Source organism: Balearica regulorum, chromosome 1, assembly GCF_011004875.1.
Source record: "Balearica regulorum gibbericeps isolate bBalReg1 chromosome 1, bBalReg1.pri, whole genome shotgun sequence".
In the NCBI taxonomy this organism is placed as follows: Eukaryota; Metazoa; Chordata; class Aves; order Gruiformes; family Gruidae; genus Balearica; species Balearica regulorum.
Genome location: NC_046184.1, coordinates 158,594,243 through 158,617,006, shown reverse-complemented (window position 1 = coordinate 158,617,006; position 22,764 = coordinate 158,594,243). Strand labels below are relative to the sequence as shown.

The following is a 22,764-nucleotide window of genomic DNA, read 5'->3' as shown; positions in this document are numbered from 1 at the left end:
TTTAATAAGTTATTAAATGAAAATATGTTCTAAAATAGATGTGAGGAAAAGTATAATTCAGATATCCTTTGTGTTATTGTATGTAGGCATATACGGTCTATAAATTGTTTCTATTCTGAGTCTAGAACTAAAAGTTTTTAAAAGAAAAGATCAAAACAGTTAAATTGTTAATGCCTTTTAAAAACTTGCGTCTTTCTCACTGTATAAAATTTGTTTTGGGTTAAGGCCACGGAAAGTGTTACTGTGGAAACTGTTACTGTGAGGCTGGTTGGCATGGAGATAAATGTGAATTCCAGTGTGACATCACCCCCTGGGAGATCAAGAAACGATGCACATCTCCAGATGGCAAAATCTGCAGCAACAGAGGTGTGTCATTCACACGTTCCTTCTACGCATATTTATATAGCTTGCTTGTATTTTACAATATGCATTTCTGCAGTAGGACATAGATTATGTTTGCTGATAGTTTCTAGTTTGTTCTCACTTATTTCAAATCTGGATATACGTTGCCAAGTGAGTGGGTAGATACCTGTGTTTAGGTATAAACTTACACAAATTCACGCCCTTTTTGGATTAAGCTGACCCATGTTGTTCTCATCCTTCATTTTTGTAATAAGACTGAGCGGGATAATTTGTTAGTACCCATGCTGTGGTGACAGTCCTATCTTGCAAAATAAAATATTAGCAGATTTTTGGCATTGAATGGATTGGTGCTGTAAGGCCAACAGGACTGTATGTCAATTCACTCTTGAAAACGACCAAGGACGACCAAGGGAAAATGAAACCACAAAGCTTTTAGTTTCCACTGCATCCTGAAAAAACAACCAAGAGGTGTTCAGTAACAGTGCTGTGGAATGCATACAGAGCTGGAAAGGTAGACTTCATACAAGATTTCTAATGATATGGGGGTTTATTTGCACAAAGTTCCAGAATTTGAATTTTAGCTTATATGTCTGCCTAATTTCGCCATTTTGGAAAAAAAAAAACAAACCAACAAAACACAAAATAAGTTTGCTTTTCACTAGCTACTGTGTTTGACTTCATTGAACAAAGTGTTATTTTTTTGGCAATAGTCCAGAATAATTACAGTAGGACATAAGCACAAGTCACATAGATACCTCTCTTAAAAACATCTCTACTGACAAAACCTGATATAGTGTGAACATCTAATTATCCTGAGAGCATTTAGAAAACTCTCTTCTCTTAATTATGAGGAAATTGAAAGACTGGCTCAAATACAGAGATCATGTAGGCTCATTTAGTCTTGGGACTTTAGCAGTAAAAAATTTTCTGTAATTCTGGAAATAAATTTCAAAGTGTCTTCAGATCAGATGCTTTGTTTGCACTGAAAAAGTAATTTCTTGTCAAAGAATTTCTTGCCAAAGCAATTTGGTTTTGTTCAAATTTGAAATTCTAATGTGCAAGTATTTCTTTACATTTACATTGTAATTGGGGAAATGAGGATACATAGTATAGCTGATACTCTGAATAGCTACAAACACCTATACAAAAGGCCATTTGTGGGATTCTTCTATATTTTTAGCCTTTGATGTATTTGTGATTTTGTCTGCATAGAAATTTTGTAGGCTTTTGACTACATAAAGTTGCTTTCCAACACAGTATTTCTTCTCTCTTTAGTCCTATTTACCCAATTTTCTGTGTTTATACATCTTGTGATATAGGTGCAGTTCATCTTGTCAGACCTGAGCCTTCTAAAAATTACATATTGAGGCTAACCATGGTGCCAGCCTCCTTTAGTGCTAAGATGGATAGACTGTCTATCTTTCCACCAACTGTGTAGTCAACCAGCTGAGACCAGATGTGAACCTTTAGATTTGTTAAACTTTGGTGAGATGGTGTTTTGCATTCTGATATCCAGGACAGCTGATCCAAATTCACTTTGAAGTTGTTGCTGGGAGGATTAATCACTCTCCAGAGGCATTTCCTCATTTTCTGGGTGTGGGGTTTTTTTTTTGGTTGGTTGTTGGGTTTTTTTTTTGGGTTTTTTTTTTTTCCTTCTCCTTCAGTAATGTCACTGAGTCGTAAAAGTATCAAAAGTCAGGTGCAAATTTCTTGAGGGCTGTCTTGGTGGCTTTAGCACTTAACAGGGCAGCATCTCTTCCTGTGTGATAAAACTGTCATGTGTGCATGATTGTGTAGACTTTCTCTTTTTAGAGAAAGTGCCCATATCTATATGTACTCTTTAGTCACCTAGTCCTGTTGTCCTCAAATGCATGATATTGTTCAGAGTAATCTGAATAAGAAGACAAAGGCTTCGGTGGAGTAGCAGAAGGTGAAGCTGCTCTCCAGGAAATGAACCGCATGCATCTGTAAGGTTAGGCTGCTGCTTTGTGCCTGTTGGCATCTCAGAAAAAGTAGTGAATGTCTGGCCCTGAAGCATATTTGGATTTCTGAATAAGGAAATATTGTCTTTTTTTTTGCTCTGACTTTTCCTGAGTAATTCGGATGCGTGTCCTCTGTATACCCGTAAGGTTGTGCCAAATTAGTTAGTGTCTCTGTCATATTTCACATTTCCCTTCTTATTGTAAACAACAGGGTGTGGCCCTGAATATTGACTTGGGATAAGTGGAAAACTGTCATTTTCATGTGCATCTTCTTAGGTAAAGAATGACCTCCTAGACATTTTCAGCTGGATTAGAACTTGAATTCCCTTGTAGTTTAAATGTTTATGCTTTATTAATCATTAATTATCCACTGTGCCCAAGCCCAAGTCATTTAAACAGCATTGATTTTTATTGTCATTAGTGTCAGGGCAAATTACTGTTGATGTCAAAGATTTACAACTGCTCGGTGCACTACATTTTCCCGTTGATTCCTAACAAGGCTCAACAGCAAAAAGAAACTTGAACAGGAAGCCAACTTGTTTGTATAAAGCATTACTACTAAATAATCATATAAGGTTTTAAATCATAGAAGATGAGCATACACTCATGATTAACATTTGCAGCTTTGAAACTGCACTCCTGTGAGAGCAGAAAATTCACAAGTGTAAATTCCTGTAATCAATCTACTATTACTCTAAATTGCTCAGTTAATCTTCCTTCTCTGCCTCTTTTATTATTTTTTTTTTTTTTCCTAGGCACATGTGTATGTGGAGAATGCACATGCCATGATGTAGACCCAACTGGTGACTGGGGAGATATTCATGGAGATACTTGTGAGTGCGATGAAAGAAACTGCAAAGAGGTGTACGATAGATATTCTGATGACTTCTGTTCAGGTAAAGAATATATACAAAAGGAACTTACATGTAGTTTTACAACAAAAGCGTCCAATTAGTCTGATCTTGCTCTTCCTTAGTGCTCCAATTCTCATTTTCCTACCTTAAAATATACCAAGGTTTAGCTGGGTTTTTTTGGGAGTGGACTTTTTTAAATTAAAAGACATAATTCTGTAAAAAAAATAAAAAAATGTTTCCAGTTCTAAAGCTTTCTTAAAACATGTCTTTTTTTCTATGCCTTTTAACAAAATTCTGTAAATATTAAATACTTTTAGGTGCCTATCTCCTTTCTAATACTCTTGTCTTCAGTGTAACGTAACATAAATTGGAGAAAGGTTGAAAATTAAAAAAAAAAAAGTATATATCTCTCCTTCCTTGGGGAGATTTAAATTTGAAAATTTGTTAGATCAAATTTTATTTGTTATTTCATGTTATACAACAGGGAGAGGACAAGCGACAGGAAGAAATTTGAGGAAAAGTCAATTAATGAGTTAATGAAAAACAGTACCCTGGGAATACCAGTTGACCTGAGAACAAGTACAGCATGAAAGTTTGGGAAATATGAATGTGTGGTCCAGCTACACATTACTGACTGTACATCCTAGACACTTTCTCCTTCCTTTTTTCTTCTACTTGTACTTCAAAGCATTATATTCAAATTAGTTAACATCCATCCAGTCATCCAAGGTTTGCAGAGTATTCAAATTGACGCTCTGTGTATCAGCTAACAAAAGCTGAGATTCTGAGTGAGACCTTGCATACAATTTTGTATAGTTATTGATAAAGATACTAATACTGGGCAGGAGAGAAGAACTTTGATCAATACACAGCATGCAACTGATGATACACACAGGAACTTTGCAAAAACAAATGAGGGTGGTTTCGAAGAGACTTGACAGATTACAGGTTGTCAGCTCTAATGCGTCCTATAGAAATCTGGTCTGGCCTAATTAATAATAGGAAGAATGCGGTCACATCAAGGAAAATAATGATGTGGTATATTCTCCTCCTATTACTAGAATGAGAGACCCCTCATAGAAAGATCATAGGTGTTGTTTGTAATAGGGAGAGAAGGCTGAAACAAACATGATACATAAAATTCTTAGCCTCTTCTTTGCCTGTTGCGGATGTGAACAGTTTTTCAACTGTTGTTTTTTTAAATCTTGATGAGTCACTAGCTAATAATATGACCAAAAAAAATTAAAAAGCAGCATTTCTAAAATCCTTCAGTGAATTCATTTGTTTGTTACTGTTGCAGCCTCCTACAAATGTTACATAGGTTTATTTAATTAATAAGCTGGAAGGATGTAGAACTGCAGTCATGAAAGCAGCAGGAGGATTGACTTTGGGATGTTGTCAATTTTTCATTGTATTATTGTGTGGCTGAGTGTGTTTTTAGCACTCAGGGACTGATCAGAATGTCATCATCAGCTACGGAATACAAAGCTGCACAACAACATGGTAAATGCGTTCTGTAGTTAAGGGTGAACACAAGAGTTTCAAACCGAATTAGATTAAAGCAACCCTGTGGCATCTACAGCTAATGCTGCATCACTGAAACAGGGCTTGAACTCCCTCTCTCCTGGACATTATCACCATTGCTGCTGCTGCCCAGGGTTGTAATGGCTGTAAGAAATTATGGACAGTTACAAAGGAGTTGGGGGGAAGATACGGCCATTTGAGATTGCATTAAGGACTGGTACAGCGTTCTTTGTTACACAGACATAACTGTAAATGAGGAAACCTTATGAGAGATACAAAACTCATGTTGAAGTATAGCTTAGTTTTGCTATCTAATCAGCAAAAATTTTACCACTACTTCTTATTCTTATGTTTTAGAAAAGCCTAATTTAGCCTTAGCTGGCCATCCTAGTATGCATACCTCAAATAGGTTGTTCAAAACTCTCCATTTTCACGTGAAGCAGTGTGAACAATGTCTTGTAGTCCCACCATTCAGTCCTGTTTCAGAAACAAGATGTATAAGGATTAATTTTGGTTTATTGTAGCAGACAGAATATGCAATTAAATCAAAGAATTACTAGCAGAATTGTAATTGGACAGCTTTTTTATTTGTTTATATGAAATAAATTTATTTAGTGCACAAGGTGTGCACAGGTTAGGTGTGTCTGCAAAATATCCTCATTTTTCTCACAGTTATTTTTAAATTGATTTAGGATGAATTCAAGTGGGATTAGTCAGATGAGGGAAAATAATACAGCTCTCTTAAAACCTATATCAAACAGAGCTGATGATAGAAAACTTTTCCTGTCTTGTTCTGCCTACCTAACAGGTAGAGACAGAAAATCACATTGTCCTGAGTAGCAGATTGAAATGATCGGAAATCGTGTTTACATGTAAAAAGTTTTATTGTATCTGAATGAAATTCTATGTTTATTTCATAAACTACAAATGACAGGAATTGACAGCCCTGCTGTGAGGATTTAACATCACACAACTGCAGCTCCCTCCAGAAGTTTCATATGGCTTGGGGTGACTGTTAATTTGCAGTACCTCATATTGGCAACTGGATGCCTTCTTTTAACATCTGAAGTGCTGTTCAGTATGTTACTGAATGATTTTCTTTCACAGGTATTCTCAACATTAAAGTGATTCTCTTCCTTTAAAGAGAGAATAGCTTTCATGACTTGGCACAGAAAGAAAAAAGGCTTCCGTAAGAAAATTCCTACATTCACACATCTCATTAGCTCCTTTGCTGTGGCTCTAGCAAAGAAAATATTATATTAAAGAACATTATCCTCTCATAAGCATCTATCTGGATCAGGGAACATATATCCAATTCACAACGTGTCCGCAGGCACACCTGAAAGCAAGGGACAGAATCATAGAATCATAGAATGGTTTGGGTTGGAAGGGACCTCAAAGCCCATCTAGTTCCAGCCCCCACTGCCATGGGCAGGGACACCCTCCACTAGACCAGGTTGCCCAAAGCCCCATCCAACCTGGCCTTGAACACTTCCAGGGATGGGGCCTCTACAACCTCTCTGGGCAACCTGTTCCAGTGCCTCACCACCCTCACAGTACAGAATTTCTTCCTAATATCTAATTTAAATCTACCCTCTAAACAAGAGGAAACCTTTAATGCTGTTCAAAGAGAACAAATAACTACTGTAAAAAAAAGTTATTCTTGTGAAAGTAATAAGACATATTCTGGGAACTACTCTGATAACTTGTAAATGCTTACTTCCTCCCATTTTCTCCTTGTGAACTGATAAATGCCTAAGTTTTAGAAATATAATATAAGCCAGTCTTAAAATGCAAGTACACTTAGATAGAGATATAAAATCCATGGTGCTATGGTTTTGAAGAAGAGCCTGGGTAGACAAGTGGACATCAGACCAGTGCTTTGGGGTCCTCTGTCCAGTGAATGATGACTATGTGAAAAGTGTGAGAGAAGATCTAACATGCTGTGAGAGCTCATGGTAATAAATATTTGATTTTGTAGGAAGAAATGTTTTTGCTGATGCTTACGCTTTCCTCATCCAGTGAAAGGAACATTTGGTGTTGCCAGAATCCCACTGCTTTATACAAAGACCATTAGGTTCATGATGAAGGGAGCTGAGCAATTAGCTTGGATTTTCTTGGTCTGGATATGTTAGCATTCTTATAGAGGAAACAGATTGTTTGGATGGCTTTCCAGGTTAAGTTCTAAGGAGGGATTCACTCCTAACCTCTTGGCTGTCACATTTTTTAAAAGAAACTTTCCAGAAAAGCTTTTATGAAGTTCACTTGCTTTTCCTCACCTCACCTTGCAGAATGAAAGTTGTATTTATGATCAGACATGGTCGGGAAGGGTCAAGTGAGCTAACGAGATACCAAACCCACATCCAACTGCCCTATTAAAATAAGAACTGATTATGTCCAGTATTTTATTATTTGCACATCACTATTTAGTAGAAGGCACTGGTTTGAGACTTGGAATTGGTGTGACATTGCTTGTCTCTAGCAGATCATCTTGATTGCAAGTAGGTAAAAGGTGGTATTGATATATTATTTAAAGAATATGCTGCAACTGTGGTAGAAAAAGAGTAACATAAAGGTAAATGAAATATTGCGTTATGATGGCCCCACTTTTCAAGACAGTGGTGAAATGTGTATTTGTAACCTCTATTCTGCCCTTTTGCATGAGGAGTGTGTGCCAAGTTGTAAATCATCCCTTAAGAAAAAAAATTCAAAGGAAATATGGCTCAAATGGAATGATAGATCAGTGCTATTTTCAGAAAAAAAAGTAGATACAGTGAATGCATTGTATTTTTATTGCCAGTCTGATTATTTAATGAAACCACAACTTTGATAAAGCTCATCTAATCATGAGGTTTTAATACCTGTCTTTGGTATGGAGGCTAACCTTTAATTGTATTCATTGTAAAGGTCACGGACAGTGTAATTGTGGAAGGTGTGACTGTAAAGAAGGATGGACTGGGAAGAAGTGTGAACATCCACGTTCTTGTCCATTGTCAATTGAGGAAAGTGCTAAGAAATGCCAAGGAAATTCTAATTTACCTTGCTCTGGAAGAGGTAAGTACATTTCTGGAAGATTTTTCATGACCTTAAAACATATTTCCATTAAAAGAATTTTTACAGATTTCCAGCATTACTAGTACTGAAAAATGTGAACTTTCTTGGCTTACTGTGCATGAATCACACCTGCATAACTTGGGAGTTATGGGAAGGGAGGAGAAGAATACAAAGGTCACTTATTTTTCCTGTCATCTACTGCTTTGTATTTTATTTTGTATATCTCAACATTTGCTTTGGAGGTTTCCAAGGATGCTCGGAAGATTGCTGCAGTTAAGTCTTTACTAAAGATACATTAAAAATATGAACCTATTCTATGCATTCTTTGACAAAACCAGCAGGAGATTTTCAGCCTGTGCAAAATGTTGTGGCACCGTTGTGATAAGAGCTGTTTGGATTTACGCTTCCCTCAGAACCTGCCCTACTGAGTGCAGGACTGACTTCTAAAATGCAGTTGTTCTTCAGTGCATTTTGCTAGTTAACCACTGGCTTTTCATTTGAAAGCATTTCTTTGTGACACTGTAGTCTTTTCAAAAGCTTTGACTAAAAAAATATACTGTCATACATACAATTGAAATACATATTGCAAGCAAAAGGAAACTTTTCTCAGAAGGAAAAGGACTTGCTAATTTTCATCTGTCACTGTGTGAAATGTGGTTTTCTGCGGAGAATAGAGAAAAGTAAATATGAGACAGCCTTTCACTAGAACTGGTAATTGAAGTTGTTATTAATTCTGCCCACTTAAGTGTTTGCTGGGAAAGGTCTAAAGTTACTCTTGAATTATTGCATTTGACCCTAAATGTCATTTCATTTTCAATTTCTTCTTTCGCTAATACTAACATGGTCAAAAATTGTAGGCTGTCCACCCAAGTTAGAACTGTGATAATGTATTTTTCTCCCCTTGTAAATGTGTAGCAGTTCATAACTTAGTAAATGCAGCATTAGCTGTATCTTAAAAGAACTATGTATTAACAGATTGTTGCTTGCTTTTTTCTTAATTAGGCTACTGTTTTCCACTGAATTACATCTCTCTCTTCTTGCTAAAAATTCTCAAAGGAATTTTTGGCTACAAGTAAGGTGAAACATGGGCATCTGTAGAGAATTAACTGAATTTTATTGTTCATGATTGCAAGAATTTTAACTAAAAGAAAGGAGTGTTGACATTTGATTTATTATTTTTTTTAATACTGACTCACTCTTTTCCCATTCTCATTGGATGTTGAATGTCTCTTCTCTCATCTGCTTCTCAACGAATTGTGTATGTTGAGCATTTGGAGTCAGTTCTATGATTTAATTGCATCGTGCACTGTGAGAGTCAAATGACAGAGAAAAGAATGACAGTTATAAAAAGAAGTTTAATTTGAATAAAAATACAGTCTTAAGTTATGGAACATATTGTTCTATTTATATTTTAAATTTTGAAAAGTTTAAAGATTTCAATATTAATGGCAATAATTCTACCCTCTTGAGTTTCTGAGAAAAACACCTGAGTATTAATGCTGGCAGTGTTCTCTTGTTGAGATACTAGCAGTGAAATAAGTCCCTTTCAGGTGAATTCATTTGACTGAATGATCTGTTGGTCAAAATTTTTCAATAAAGTACAAGCAGTATCTTTTGGAACAAAAGGCTTAATTGACAGCAGCTTTCACTGAACTTCCTTTGACTTCCAAACAAGAAGAGATCACCAAGGTTTATGAGGAGTGCAAATGGCACAGACGTGGATCTAGGACATAGTATGATCGACAGCTGCTGTAATGAAGGAACAAGAAATTCTGCATTCCATGCTTGAAAATATTCCCATGAAAACTGTAATTTTAAAATGGAATGTGCGATCTTGTTTTAGTTCTATGAAAAATTTTGTTTAGGAAATTGGGATTGAAAAAGATAAAAGGGATTTTAGTCTAATCATCTGTAATTTACTGGGTAGTGTATTTTTTTACCCTGGACTCCCTGGATTTTCCTGTCTTCCATCATATTTTGGATATAATAAAACATGTGAGAAAGTTCCTGTAGTGCTGAAATGATGTAGGTGTTTAGTTCCTATGAAAAATTGTCATTGGACTTGCACAGTTAAATTCTTTGGTCCCATTTGAAAATCCAACTACTTGTCATTATAGCTTGTCACGGGCAGAAGTGTTACACAAGCAAATGAAACAAAATAAAGATTTCCAATCAAATGCAACCTCTTTCAAGTCTTCTGGGGTGGGAAAGGCCATGAACTTGTAACACCACCCCAAGTTTTTCTAAAGGCTGTAGGGAGGATTGTGTGACAAGGAAGGGAAAGTTCCAAAGGAAATGGAAGTATAACCTTTTCCATTTGAACATTATTGGTTTAGTAACCTCCTTGTAATATTTTTCTCCTGGCTATGGTACAAGGACAGTAAGTTCCTGAATAGGTCAGTAATCCACTGCACTGCTGGAGAAGTTGAACCCTTAACATCCTTATTTAATGGGATCTTTTAGTAAGGCAGTTCATGTATGGAATAGGATGCAGAACAGAGACCCCAGAGATGCAGGTGCATGACTTTATAACTTTGCCAATTTCCTTGAAGAATTTTTGCTATTCATCTGTACCTTTTGTTTCTAGGTTAGTCAACAACAGTTGTGACAGCTAACGTACTCTTTTGCAATCACTTTTGTAGTCTTGGATAAAGATATTGAAGGATAAAGCATTTTTAGGATTTTTAGTGCCATACAGTAACCAAAATGTGTAGGGAGAAAAAGATAGATCTGTTACAATTCATAGTTTCTTTCTATAGTCTCTGTCTAAATGCTGACATATGCTCAGATTTTCAGGTGGAGGAGTTTGAAACTTCAGTTGTGATACTCTGTTCTCAAGATTAACAAAAATTATATTCCCTAGATGGTATTTTCTTGTTGAAATGTTGTGGGATATCAAAATGTGATAATTCTTCACTAAAACAGTAGTAAAATAAAATCCATGCTGCTCGAGTAAGCATTGAACAAAAAGGCCTTCAAAGTTGTAGCTGGCTATTTCTGGTTTTTTTGTGCATTTTGCAAAACTTTCAAATATGGAAGATGATAAAACTCCCAATGATTCAGCTTCAGCCTTTAAAATCTCCAATATTAATTACAGAAGGTGAACCAGGAAAAAAAAACAAAACAAAAAACCCCACACCAAGCCACCAAATCCTCTAAATTCCTCATTAAAAAGTTTAGGGTTTGTATATTTTTGTGTCAGAGATTTGGGATGCTGGGGGCTTACGTAAGAAAAAAAAAAATCCTTTGTTTCACTTCACAAAATTTTACAATATTAGCACAAAAATTTTGGCAAAATGATGCTCTTCAAAAATTTTCAATCAGTCTGAGGGACAAAAACCTTCCATCTTTGAACTTAATTTTGGTAAGGTGCTTATTTTATACCTTATACTTTGTTTTTATAGGTAATTTTGAATGAAAAAGAGAAAGTTAGCCTAATCTTACTTTTTTATGATTCAATGACCCAATATGTTTGTAATATTAAATTTTCATATAAAGTACTGAATTTTCATATACATGTACCCAAATTTTTATTAGTTACTTTTAAGGCTAATTATGTTCCCATATAGGCAGAAATAGAGAAATCATCAGCAATGCAAACTAAGAGAATTGTCACGTGCCACCCAGATTTTGAGAATCCCAGGTTCCTTTATCTATAAGTCATGTAACCTCAGCAAGAGAAAAAAAGATATAGGAAAAAGAATATCAGTGAAAGAAAGCTTTTTTTTTTTTTTAAGTGTTTAATATATCAGGGGTACATAAAAGTTGTATTTAAAATGTTAGAGAATTAAAAGGAAGTTATGAAGAACATGACCTAATTAGATAATCTCTACCTATAAAATGCTATAGATTACAATTTCTCAATTTGCATTTTGTTCTCCTGACAGCAGACAAACCAGTGAACTTATATTTGAGACTGTAATTCCCTTCCTGATTTTCCCCAGTCACTCACAGGAATAACAAGCTGTTTCATGAGTGCTGGTCAGCATGTGGGGAGAGCAGAGATGCTGCCAAAAATGTATTTCACCATGGTCTTATATTTCTTAGCTGCTTCAGTAGGTGAAGGAGAGAGAAGGCTTTATATTGACATGCTGAGCAGTAAGTGAGAATGTCTACATTCTCAAATGATGTTCTAAAAGCAGAGGAAATATAAATCCTCTCCGTTACATCAAGCCCTGTCTTTACCTTCAGTAGTTCCTTTTATATATAACAGGAGAGAAGGATCAGATGAAAATTTTGGGAATTCAAATACACTATCGCTAGGTACTTTCCAGAAATTACTTTCCCTACAAAAGCATGTTGAAGACGAGGAGAGATTCTAGCCAGCCTCCTTCATACAAAATGAATCATTCCTTCTGCACTTTTTTTCCTGAGTGGTTTTTTTTACTTTGCTGCATGATTTTTCACTATAGATGTAATGCTTTCACAGTGGAAGTCTGTCCCTTTTAAGAACACACTGTACAACAAGACCAATGTCAGAGATAAAGGAAAAGACACACCAAAAAATCCTTATGGTAAGAAATAAAAAGATGATAGCATATTGTTGTCAGGATTAAGGGACAGGACAAACCACTTGTCTCTTTAAAATGCACATCACTCACTTGAGTTTCCCCTTAGGGCAAAAAGTAGGTTTCAAATTAGTTATAATAAAAAAGCCTTTGAGAAGAGAACTGAAAATAAAAAGAGTAGGGTTTGAGAATAATAGATGAGAGGGGTTTTTTTTAATAATCTTGTTCTCATCACTTACCCTTAATGAAGGCAGCCATCCCATGGCAGTGATCCAAAGACAGATAAATGACAAATCTTATTGGTAGCGTCTTTTACCATTTTAATCTCTTTTCTATAATTGCATTTATTTATTTGTCATACGGAGAGACCAAAACTGTTTCTTTACCTGTGAATTTCCCCCCTTACACTTGTGCTTTAGCACTGGCTATCTGAAATATGAAGAGTTTTTTTCATTCTATACTAGAAAAATATTTTTATTGTTTTTGCAAACTCTCCTATGTCCCACTTTCAAAATATTACATTCATGAGTTCAAAAGTTGTATGGCATTTTGAAAGTTCACTGACACAGTTACTTTACAGTAACTTTGCTGTTTCTTCTCTGTTTAAAATTATCAGATGTTGACTGACTTAGTGGAGGAGCGACAGTGCTCAAAGCATTATTAGAGATTCCTTGTGGTGAACGGAGACACTGAATCATTCCCTTCTGTTCAGTGCTGGATTCAGTAATGCATATTGCTGCTTTGCAGGATACCATCTCCGGGAATCTGGAAACAAAGCTTAGGGATAAGGGTCAATGATGACCTCAAAGAGCAGTGCCATTGGCCAGTGGCTGCTGTAAAGTCCTAATCCTTTTTGGGATATCTTGGCTGTACTATTGTATAATATACACTTTCTGCTGCTCTGAAGCAAAGCTCATCAAAGTGTTGGCTGATACAGGAAATGCTGTAAATTCTTGTTGATACAACACACCATGATATGCAGAAGGAAAGAGAAACACACATAAATATAATAACATGATAAATCGTATCTGTGTACTGACAAGAGTGGATGGAAACTAGATAAAAAGATACGTGCTAAATAGGTGCCCAAAGCAGGTTTAACTATGCAGTTCTCTTCTGACCTTTGTGAAGTCTTACATGACTGATCATAAACAGGACATAAATTCAGCTTGTAAATAATTTCTGGGGTTAGATCATCAAATACTATAGCTTCATATAAACCTTTGGATGACATCATTCGATATATCTTCAAGATTTTAAAATCTATACAAACTGGAATATAGTAATGCCAATCTGATCATGTCTCCAACAGGTAAGTCTCAACAGATAGGCATGATGCCTTAAAAGGGCAGAAGGGCTCCTGGTGGCATGTGCCAGATCGTGAGAACTAGTTCTGTGCTATTACCACTGGAGTCTTATTTACTGTAGTTTTATGTCCTCACAGTTCTGGTTCTTTTGTTCTTTTGTGCGGTTATTAATTAAGGACTTTGGGGTTGCCCTCTAGTATGATATTGCCAAAAATAAATCAACCAAAAAAATTTTCCTTTTTCTATTAGGTACCTATAGAAAAGCATTGTTTCTAAAGCCTATTGCTTGTTGACTTAGTAAAGGAAGATGACAGTAGAAGTTGCCATTTGAATAATTCACTATAGTTTATATATGACAGGATGGGGTTAGAGCAGAAAAGTGTAAACAATCCTAAGGTAAAATCTAGGTTACCATCCCTGCTACCAGCTCTTCGTTGCAGCCTCTTATTATGCAAATTGCACTGTTTAATTGAAGTGTAAATTACTCTAATGTACATCATCTCTGAATTTGGCCTGCTGTTTTCATTCATTTTGCATGACCCCTGCATTCTGAAGGAGGTCTTAATTAAAGCACTATAGCAGACAGCCTGGCAGCAAGTAATGTTATTAGCTGGTGTAACAAGAACAGAACATAAATGCAAGTCATGCGTCACGTCTCTGGCTTTCACCTCATCAACTTTGAGACCGAGCTCCGTTATACATCTGTGTACTTCAAGCAGAGAGGCACTCTTACTATACTAGTACTTTAATGCCGAATGAGCTGGCATAACAGTATTTGTTATACAATTTGGTATACTCTTATATGCTGGACTGGCACTCTGAACTCCACTTGTACTCTGTTGAAGTCTAAGAGAAAATATACAGATAAATAGTTGCATCACACTCCTCCTAGATTAGTCAATAGTTCAGATCACTGATTTTAAACTGCTGCTCTGATTCAGGCTCTGTATAAGCCTCTCTCTCTGTTAATTGAAGCAGGATCCTCTGGAAGCTGCCTTTTGTTAGGAAAGCCTATTTGGAACTGGTGAGAATATTTTGCCTTATTCCATTTCCTATTTTTTAAAATGTATTTATCTTTTTTTACCAGAAAGTTTTCAGGAGCTCAATACTTCAGTATTTCTCTGAAGAGAAAGCTGCTTATTTGTCAGTGACTGCCTACAGCTCTCCTGGGTTTTGTTTTTGCCTTTTACTGTTGTCTTTTTGGGGAGACAGCAAGTAGGGACAGAGGAACCAAAGGACTGTAAATCAAGCGAGCATTTCTGCAGTGAACTCATAGTTTCAGTGCTTATAATTCAGTAATAAATAAATGGTTCAGGAAGTACTTTGTTTCTGCATAAGAGCTTTTTAAATCTGTTCTGGTAGAAGCAGGGTGTGTTGGAAGTTGTCTCTGAGATGTAGGTGATATCGCAAGAGTGAAGTAGTTCACAAAAAATTTTAGAATAGAATTTGAATTTGTTAATGTTCTGAAGTTCCCCACTACGTTTTCATAGTGTGAAGTTTGAGAAGAGGTAAAGAACAGGGGAAAAGTAACATATCTGATTTAGGATGATACTTAGGAAATAGGGCTATGGGGTAAAAGCCCAGTATAACAAAGGAATCTTTAAACCATGGCATCTATGGCTGGCAGAGTAACAACCATGAATGCCATTTCGCAATGAGAATCACTTGACATGCTCTTTTTCAGTATAGCATTTTTTGATTCAAATATCTTTTATTTTATTCCCACCAGGTAGAAAGGCAGTGCAGGACAAAACAAATTCTGATGTTTAAATGGATATGCAAGAGGCAGGGACAATTATTTATATATGATATATTTATGTAATTATTTACATATCCTATATTTATGTAATTATTCATATGTAATATTTTCATATATAATTATTTATTATGAGTGTGGTAGGTGTCTGCTACAGACCACCTGATCAAGAAAGGATGTAAATGAAACCTTCTTTAGACCGCTGAAGGAAGACTCAAGATTGGGGGCCTTGCTAATCACAGGCAATTTCAGTCACCTTGATATCTGCAGGAAGATCAGGATAGCTCAGTGCACGTAATCTAGCAGATTCTTCCCACATTTCTCAAGCCCCTGAACCTCAAGGCAGGGACTGAGGGAATGAAATCCCTCCCACTGTAGGAGAAGATCAGGTTCAAGATCACTTGAGAAACCTGAACATACATAAGTCCATGGGACCTGATGAGATGCATCCCAGGTCCTGAGGGAACTGGCAGATGTAGTTTCCAAGACACTCTCGATCATATTTGAAAAGTCATGGCAGTCAGGCGAAGTCCCCAGTGACTGGAAGAAGGGAAACATCACACTCATTTTTAAAAAGGGTAAAAAGGAGGAGGACCCTGGGATCTACTGATCAGTCAGCCTCACCTCTGTGCCTGGTAAGGTCATGGAACAAACCCTCCTGGAAGATACATCAAAGCATATGGAAGACTGGGAGGTTAGAGCGACAGCCAACAGGGCTTCACAAAGGGCAGATTGTGCCCAAATAATCTACTGGTCTTCTATGATGGAGTGACTGCATCAGTGAACAATGGAAAAGCTACAGATGTTGTCAATCTGGACTTCTGTAAGGCCTTTGATATGGTCCCCTCAACCGTTTTTGCCATTAAATTGGAGAGATGGGTTCGATGGATAGACTGTTAGATGGAAGAGGAGTTGGTTGGGTGGCCATGTCCAAAGAGTTATAGTCAATGGCTCAATGTTGAAATCAGTAATGAGTGGTGTCCCTCAAGAGTCTGTACTGGGACCAATACTATTTAATATCTTCATCAACGACGTATACAGTGGGATTGAATGCACCCTCAGCAAGTTTGCAGATGACACTGAGTGGTGCAATTGATACACTTGAGGGAAGAGGTGCCATCTAGAGGGACCTTGATGTGCTTGAGGAGCAGGTCCATGTGAACCTCACAAAGTTCAACAAGGCCAAGTGCAAGGTTCTGCACCTGGGTTGGGGAAATTCCCATTGTCGGTACAGACATAGGGAATGAATGGAATTGAGAGCAACTCTGTGGAGAAGGACTTGGGGATATTGGTGGATGAAAAATAAGGTATCTCCATCCTTAGAGATTTTCAAAGCTCTGTGGGTCACAGCCCTGAGCAACCTGCAGTAATAGGACTGCTCTGGGCATGACTTTGGGCTAGCTGGCCTCTGGAGGCCCTTCCAGCATACGTGATTCTATGATACAGCCTGTGTACAAGATATCTTGCAGTCAATCAGCTTTGATTTCTTGTGCAGTTTTGAAGAAGTTGGGATACAACTGTGTAACTTTCCATTCTGTGGAATGTGTTATTTCTAAGTACATGTCTTTGCTGTTTTTAAAGCTGATGTACTTCAGAGAGTGAAAACAATTCCATAGAGTAGCTAGAACACCTAGTGTGACCATAGATCACCTACGGCTGCAATATTTGAAAAGCAACCAGTTGGCTTTGTCATATGTTAGTCCTCTTCATCATATTAATGGCTATTAAATCATATCATGTAGCTTAACCTATCAGGAAATAACAGCAAAATAAGTGATCCATGCACAGATTAGTGCCAGCCATTTTGTTTCAGAATTTTGAAACCTGGCATATGTGTTATAGCTCGCCTTTACATTCTTTCTGCTTAGGGCTTAGAAAAGGAGTGTGTTTCCTTGCTTTTTTCAATCATTCAGCTAAGCTTTAGCTTTTCTCTTTGAGATCTCCGGAAAAAAGAAATCAGTGTGCAAATGCTTTATAGGCAGCTGTTAAGAGACGAGCTTCTATGTCGTGCCTCCACTGGTGAAAAGTGAGATAAAATGCAGCAATGCATTTTTTGTACTCAGTGGGCCAATCTGCACAAGCCCACTAGCCTGCCAGCTTGTGTGGTTTTGTTTCTAATCAGCCATATGCCTATTGGAGTGTATTTGAAGGCATGGATTTAGGTAGGATTAATCTGATGGATAAGAATAGGTAGGGTACAAAAAGTACAAATCTGTAAAAAACTGGACTTACTCATTTCACAGGTCAGGGAGGAATGTGTTTTTCTGATGGCTGTAAGCATTAACTACATGAAAGATCCTTCTTAATCTCTCAATCAGTGGTTCTGAAATTCTACCATCTCTGGACACATCGCAAATTTCCTTTTGTATGTGATTTGGTTTTCCTTGCTCTTGTTCCCTTGATTGTAATTCTTCCTCCAGCAGATGAAGAAGACTTCTTTCACCTGTGAAAGACATCTGTGAAAGAACTTGAAGGCCAGGACTACTGTCTGTCTGACAGCTAGTTATCTTTTGTACATAGTCTCTTCTGTATCCCAGTCTTGCTTACTTGTTCTTAGCCTGTATCTTCCCATTTTCAATTGGTGGGAGTCTCTCTTGCTGTTTTCTAAATGTCAATATTCGGTAATTGTTAGTGTGTCTTTTGACATAGTTGGCCTTTTTTTCAGGCACCCCTGTTTTTTCAAATTGTTTGAGCTTGGCTTCTTGTTTAGGAGAGCAGGGAACATACATAATATAGAAGGCAAACTGAAAAAAAAAATGTTTACCTTATGTCTATACAATAGAAAAATCTCAGCATTTAAATTCTTATCCTGAAAAAGAGTATGTGAGAAATAATAGTTCTGCCATAGTGTTGTGTGTGAATTTGGGTTAAAATTTCAATACTGCCTGTTCTCTTTACATTCTGGCAAGATGTATATCTGTAGATGATGCATATATCTTAGAGGAATTCACCATATATTAATAAGATGTAATAAGTTATCAAGGCAACTTACGCTGTTTACAACTGAAAGAACATGGTTAATATTCAAAAAGTTCAGGCAAAGCTTTGCATAAGTGGATACTTGCAAGTGCTACGCTTTGCAGCAGACTGGCAATTTTGGAACATTTTCCTGTAGTGGATTGCTGTAATTATCATAATTGCCATTACGTAATCAAAGAATGGACTGACACTCATTTGTGCTAGACTTCCTCTGAATCTTTTGTCTAGTCTGTCTCTTTCATTTGACTGGATAGCGAGCTGCATATAGACCCGCAACACATCAACACCTTTGATGTGTGGTATGTGCTTGTAGAGTCTAGAAAGGGAATATATTGTTGTGAATGCTAGATGGAGAATCTGCATACACTTAAGCAGTAAATCCTGATAGTTCGAGCTTTGTGAAAAAGTTTCTTTAGTTTCTGCTGAAGTATGCCTAGCAAACATTAAATATACTTGCTGTTTTGATATACCAAAATAATTTGTAAGGAGGTAGAACATAAGCTATTCATTCCAGTCGGAGAAGATACAACCAATTACAATTAATAATAATTTTAAAAGTAGATTAGTTGTCATCCTATTTTGGTTCGCTTAAAAAATGATGTGTGACCTGAAGTCAGGATTTATCAATGTCTTGAGTACTTGCAGAGATGTGGGAATGATTCACACTGCTGAAAAAATCAATTGAAATGTACAAGGGTAATTGTATGAAGGAATGTTTATGCAATGCATACAACACCAGAGATAGATGCAGGTTCATTTTACATTTGTGGAAGCATTGCAGCTGTTTAAAATGAAAGTACCTTTAAGTACCTTATCTCTCATAACTTTGGTATATCAAGTATTTGTAGTTTGATCACAGTAACAGGAGATATTCCAAAAGTATCTCTGCTGGGAAAAAAAGAAGCAATTGAGGTGTGTGAACATGTTTATATGTGAGAGCTGATTAGATTTCACAGCTTGTTGACTAGAACGAATACCTGATATAAAATCATGAAGTTGTACAATGCAACAAAAAGTGCGATGAAGGCCTATATTGTCCAAAATTTTTACTCATCCCCATAATAAATGTATGTATATTGAGACATTACTGCAGGAGTCGGCTTGCATTTGGAAATGTGGAACTGACTGGTGTATGCATACCAGAGCATTTTTGTTTACCTGTACAGCTGCCTACAGGGGGAAAAACCAAATCAAGTCATCATGTTAAATTTACGCTAGCTATTGTAAGCACAGTAGAATATTCTGGGTGAGGTTCATCTCTTGAATTCATCATCAAAATGATGAGATACTTCAACCTTTGTTTTCAGTGGATTGATAATACCTCTAAATGGAAGGCAATTTGTCCATTTCTTCTATATTTCTCTGTTACTATAAGATGAATTGTCATCATTCATACTTTTCCCCACTGTCCTTAAAGAGAATGGCTATCAGGCTAACCTTTAGATGCCTTCACTTGGGTTCTATGAATCCCACCAGTTTATGATATTATTTACCCCAACTGTAATGTTTTACTACACTACAAATAAAATTAATAGAATTCTGGGTGGAGCAAAGAACCTCTGCTGTTGATACACAGATATGAGTCCTCTTCTGAATACCTTGTAGTTTATGGAGTGTTTTGAGCTGCCTTAGCAGGGACATCTATACTAGTAAATTAAACAGTGCTGTGGATCATCCCCTGGCACTGTAGCTTGCTTGCCGGCAATGTCAGATTGTTTGAACAGTCACTGGCCCACTTTTTCCCTGTGCCAGCTAGTGTTCTTTCCAAACAATTCCCGCTTATAGTTCAGGAATTAGTGTGGGCTAGTGACTGGTCCCAGTAGGCAGTCTGGATGAGGCCACCTTCGTGAAAGACAGCTTGGTAGTACGGGTGCCAGTTCTTCCACGCCAGTTGGCGTCAGTGCCAGGGAACAGTCCCAAACCCATTTAATTGACTAGTAAAGAGACATCTATCAAATACTGTACTGTTGTTATAGTAATGAAAATTGACCTTCTTTCTGCACTGTGGTTGGCATGGTATCTATGTAGCCCACAGGAAATGATGAGAGAAAGAAAAGGGTTTCCAGCACACCTTGCCAAGGACCCGTTGCCTGCTCTGAAGCTGTTTTACATGCTCTGTGCCTTCTCCAAGACAGTAGCTTGTGTAAAATAAATGGATCAGTGCTGTCCCAAAATTGATTTTGTATGGTGTGACAGATGATTAATAGATTTCCAGGTTATCATAGAATCATAGAATGGTGTGAGTGGGAAGGGATCTTAAAGATGATCTAGTTCCATCCCCCTTGCTGCAGGCAGGGACATCCTCCACTAGACCAGGTTGTTCAAAACCCTATCCAACCTGGCCTTGAACGCTTCCAGGGAGGGGGCATCCACAACCTCTCTGGGCAACCTGTTCCAGTGCCTTGCCACCCTCATAGAGAAGAATTACTTCTTAAAATCTAATCTAAATCTACCCTCCTTCACATTAAGGCCATTACCCTTTGTGCTATCACAGTAAACAGTCCCCCTCCAGCTTTTCCGTAGGCCTCCTTTAGGTACTGGAAGGCTGCTATAAGATCTCCCTGGAGCCTTCTCTTCTCCAGACTGAGCAAGCACATCTTGCTCAGCCTGTCTTCATAGGAGAGGTGCTCCAGCCCTCTGATCATCTTTGTGGCCCTCCTCTGAAGAGGCCAAAGTCTGCTCTCCTGAAGTCTAGGGTAGTGAGTTTGCTGTGTGCCCTCCTCACTGCCCTGAGGATCTTGAACTCCACCATTTCGTGGTCACTGCAGCCAAGGCTGCCCTTGAGCTTGACATCCCCTAGCAGGCCCTCTTAGCTGGTGAGAACAAGGTCCAGCATGGCACCTCTCCTCATGGGCTCCTCTATCACTTGGAGGAGGAAGTTATCATCAACACATTCCAGGGACGACCTGGATTGCTTGTGCCCTGCTGTGTTGTACCTCCAACAGGTACAGAGTGGTTGAAGTCCCTCATGAGGACCTGGGCTTGTGAACATGAGGCTGTTCCTATCTGTCTCTAGAAGGTCCCATTCACTTGGTCTCCCTGGTCGGGTGACCTGTAGCAGACCCCCACTATAGTGTCCCCTGTCCCTGCGCTCCCTTTTATCCTGACCCATAAGCTCTCGGTTGGCTCCTTATCCATCCCCAGGCAGAGTTCCATGTACTCCAGCTGGTCATTGACACAGAGAGCCACACTCCCTCCTCATCTCCCCTGTCTGTCCTTCCTAAAGAGCCTGTATCCTTGCATCTCAACACTCCAGTCATAGGAGCCATCCCAGCAGGGCTCCGTGATGCCAATAAGATCATAGCCCTGCGGGCATGCATGCGTCTCCAACTCCTCTTGTTTGTTCCCCATGCTACGTGCGTTTGCATAGTGGCATTTCGGTTGAGCCCTCAATGAAGCTGACAGGTTCACTGAATAGTTTGATTTTTTCCTTTTTGTGTGCATCTTTTATGAAAATTTTTACTTAAAAATACCTTAAAGGCCCTGAAAACTCAAATAGAAGCAATTTTTTAAGCTGAAAACTGTGAAGAATTGAAAGTGTTCACATTGTTGGTGAATACCATGATATGTTGTTTTCCAAACTTTGCTTTTTGGAAAGGAAGCCTAGACTTCATGGCATAATTTTAGAAGTCCAACTTTCTATGGTACAAAAATGACACCCCACCCTTTTTCTTAACTGGATTTACACCTGAACATGTTCTAGCCTATCAATGCTTACTTGCTTATCTGCCTCATAGTTTTGTCTTTGTGGATTTTGTTATTTCTCTTCAAGTATTTTGCTATGTCATGATTATGGTGCAGAATGAGTTACTCCACTGCCATGGTAACTGTGTATCAGTACAGTGTATTTGAAGCATGGAGGTATAAAGATTAAAAATGTCTTTAAATTCTGTAAGGGAGAAAATTTTTAAAAAGCTAAGCAAACTTTATTTTTCTGATAGGCAAAAATAATCTTGCATAGTTTTATCAATAGTTATGTTCTGATTTAGTTAAATTCTAAAGTGCTGTTTGCCAACTTTGGATGAAGCACTGACTGATACAGTAGAGATGCAGGTATTTGTAAGAGTCAGAACACTATATTAAGGTAATTTATTAAGTCAGTGAATCCCATTTTCAAAGTATGTAGGCTTTCCTATCAGGAACAAAAGTCCATCTTTTTTTAGCAAAGTAACTTTAAGAAGTTAATACATTTAGCAAATGCTGAATTTCAATCAACATGATATTGATATTTAAACTGAACTTTCACTGTGCTTTTGAGGTTGCTTATTTGGTGTGAAGGTGCACAGTGACCAAAGATGTGATTTATAAGGAAAAACCCCAGAGTATCTTGCAAAAACATATAACATTTGCTTAATTTTTTTTCCTGAGGAAGCTGAAAAGGAAATGTTATGCGTTACTTTTAAGCAAAAATGTCTTTAAAAAGATGTTCTTTAGAAA

General features: G+C 37.5%; 1 protein-coding gene across 1 annotated transcript in view; it reads left to right on the top strand.

The window, feature by feature from the left end:
• Window positions 1-22,764, top strand: part of ITGBL1 (integrin subunit beta like 1) — a 152,319-nt gene that overhangs the window by 71,321 nt on the left and 58,234 nt on the right. The window contains exons 5-7 of the mRNA XM_075742948.1: window positions 226-366; window positions 3,101-3,241; window positions 7,631-7,777. Of these exons, the coding sequence (XP_075599063.1) occupies window positions 226-366; window positions 3,101-3,241; window positions 7,631-7,777 (429 nt within the window). The remainder of the gene's footprint in view (window positions 1-225; window positions 367-3,100; window positions 3,242-7,630; window positions 7,778-22,764) is intronic.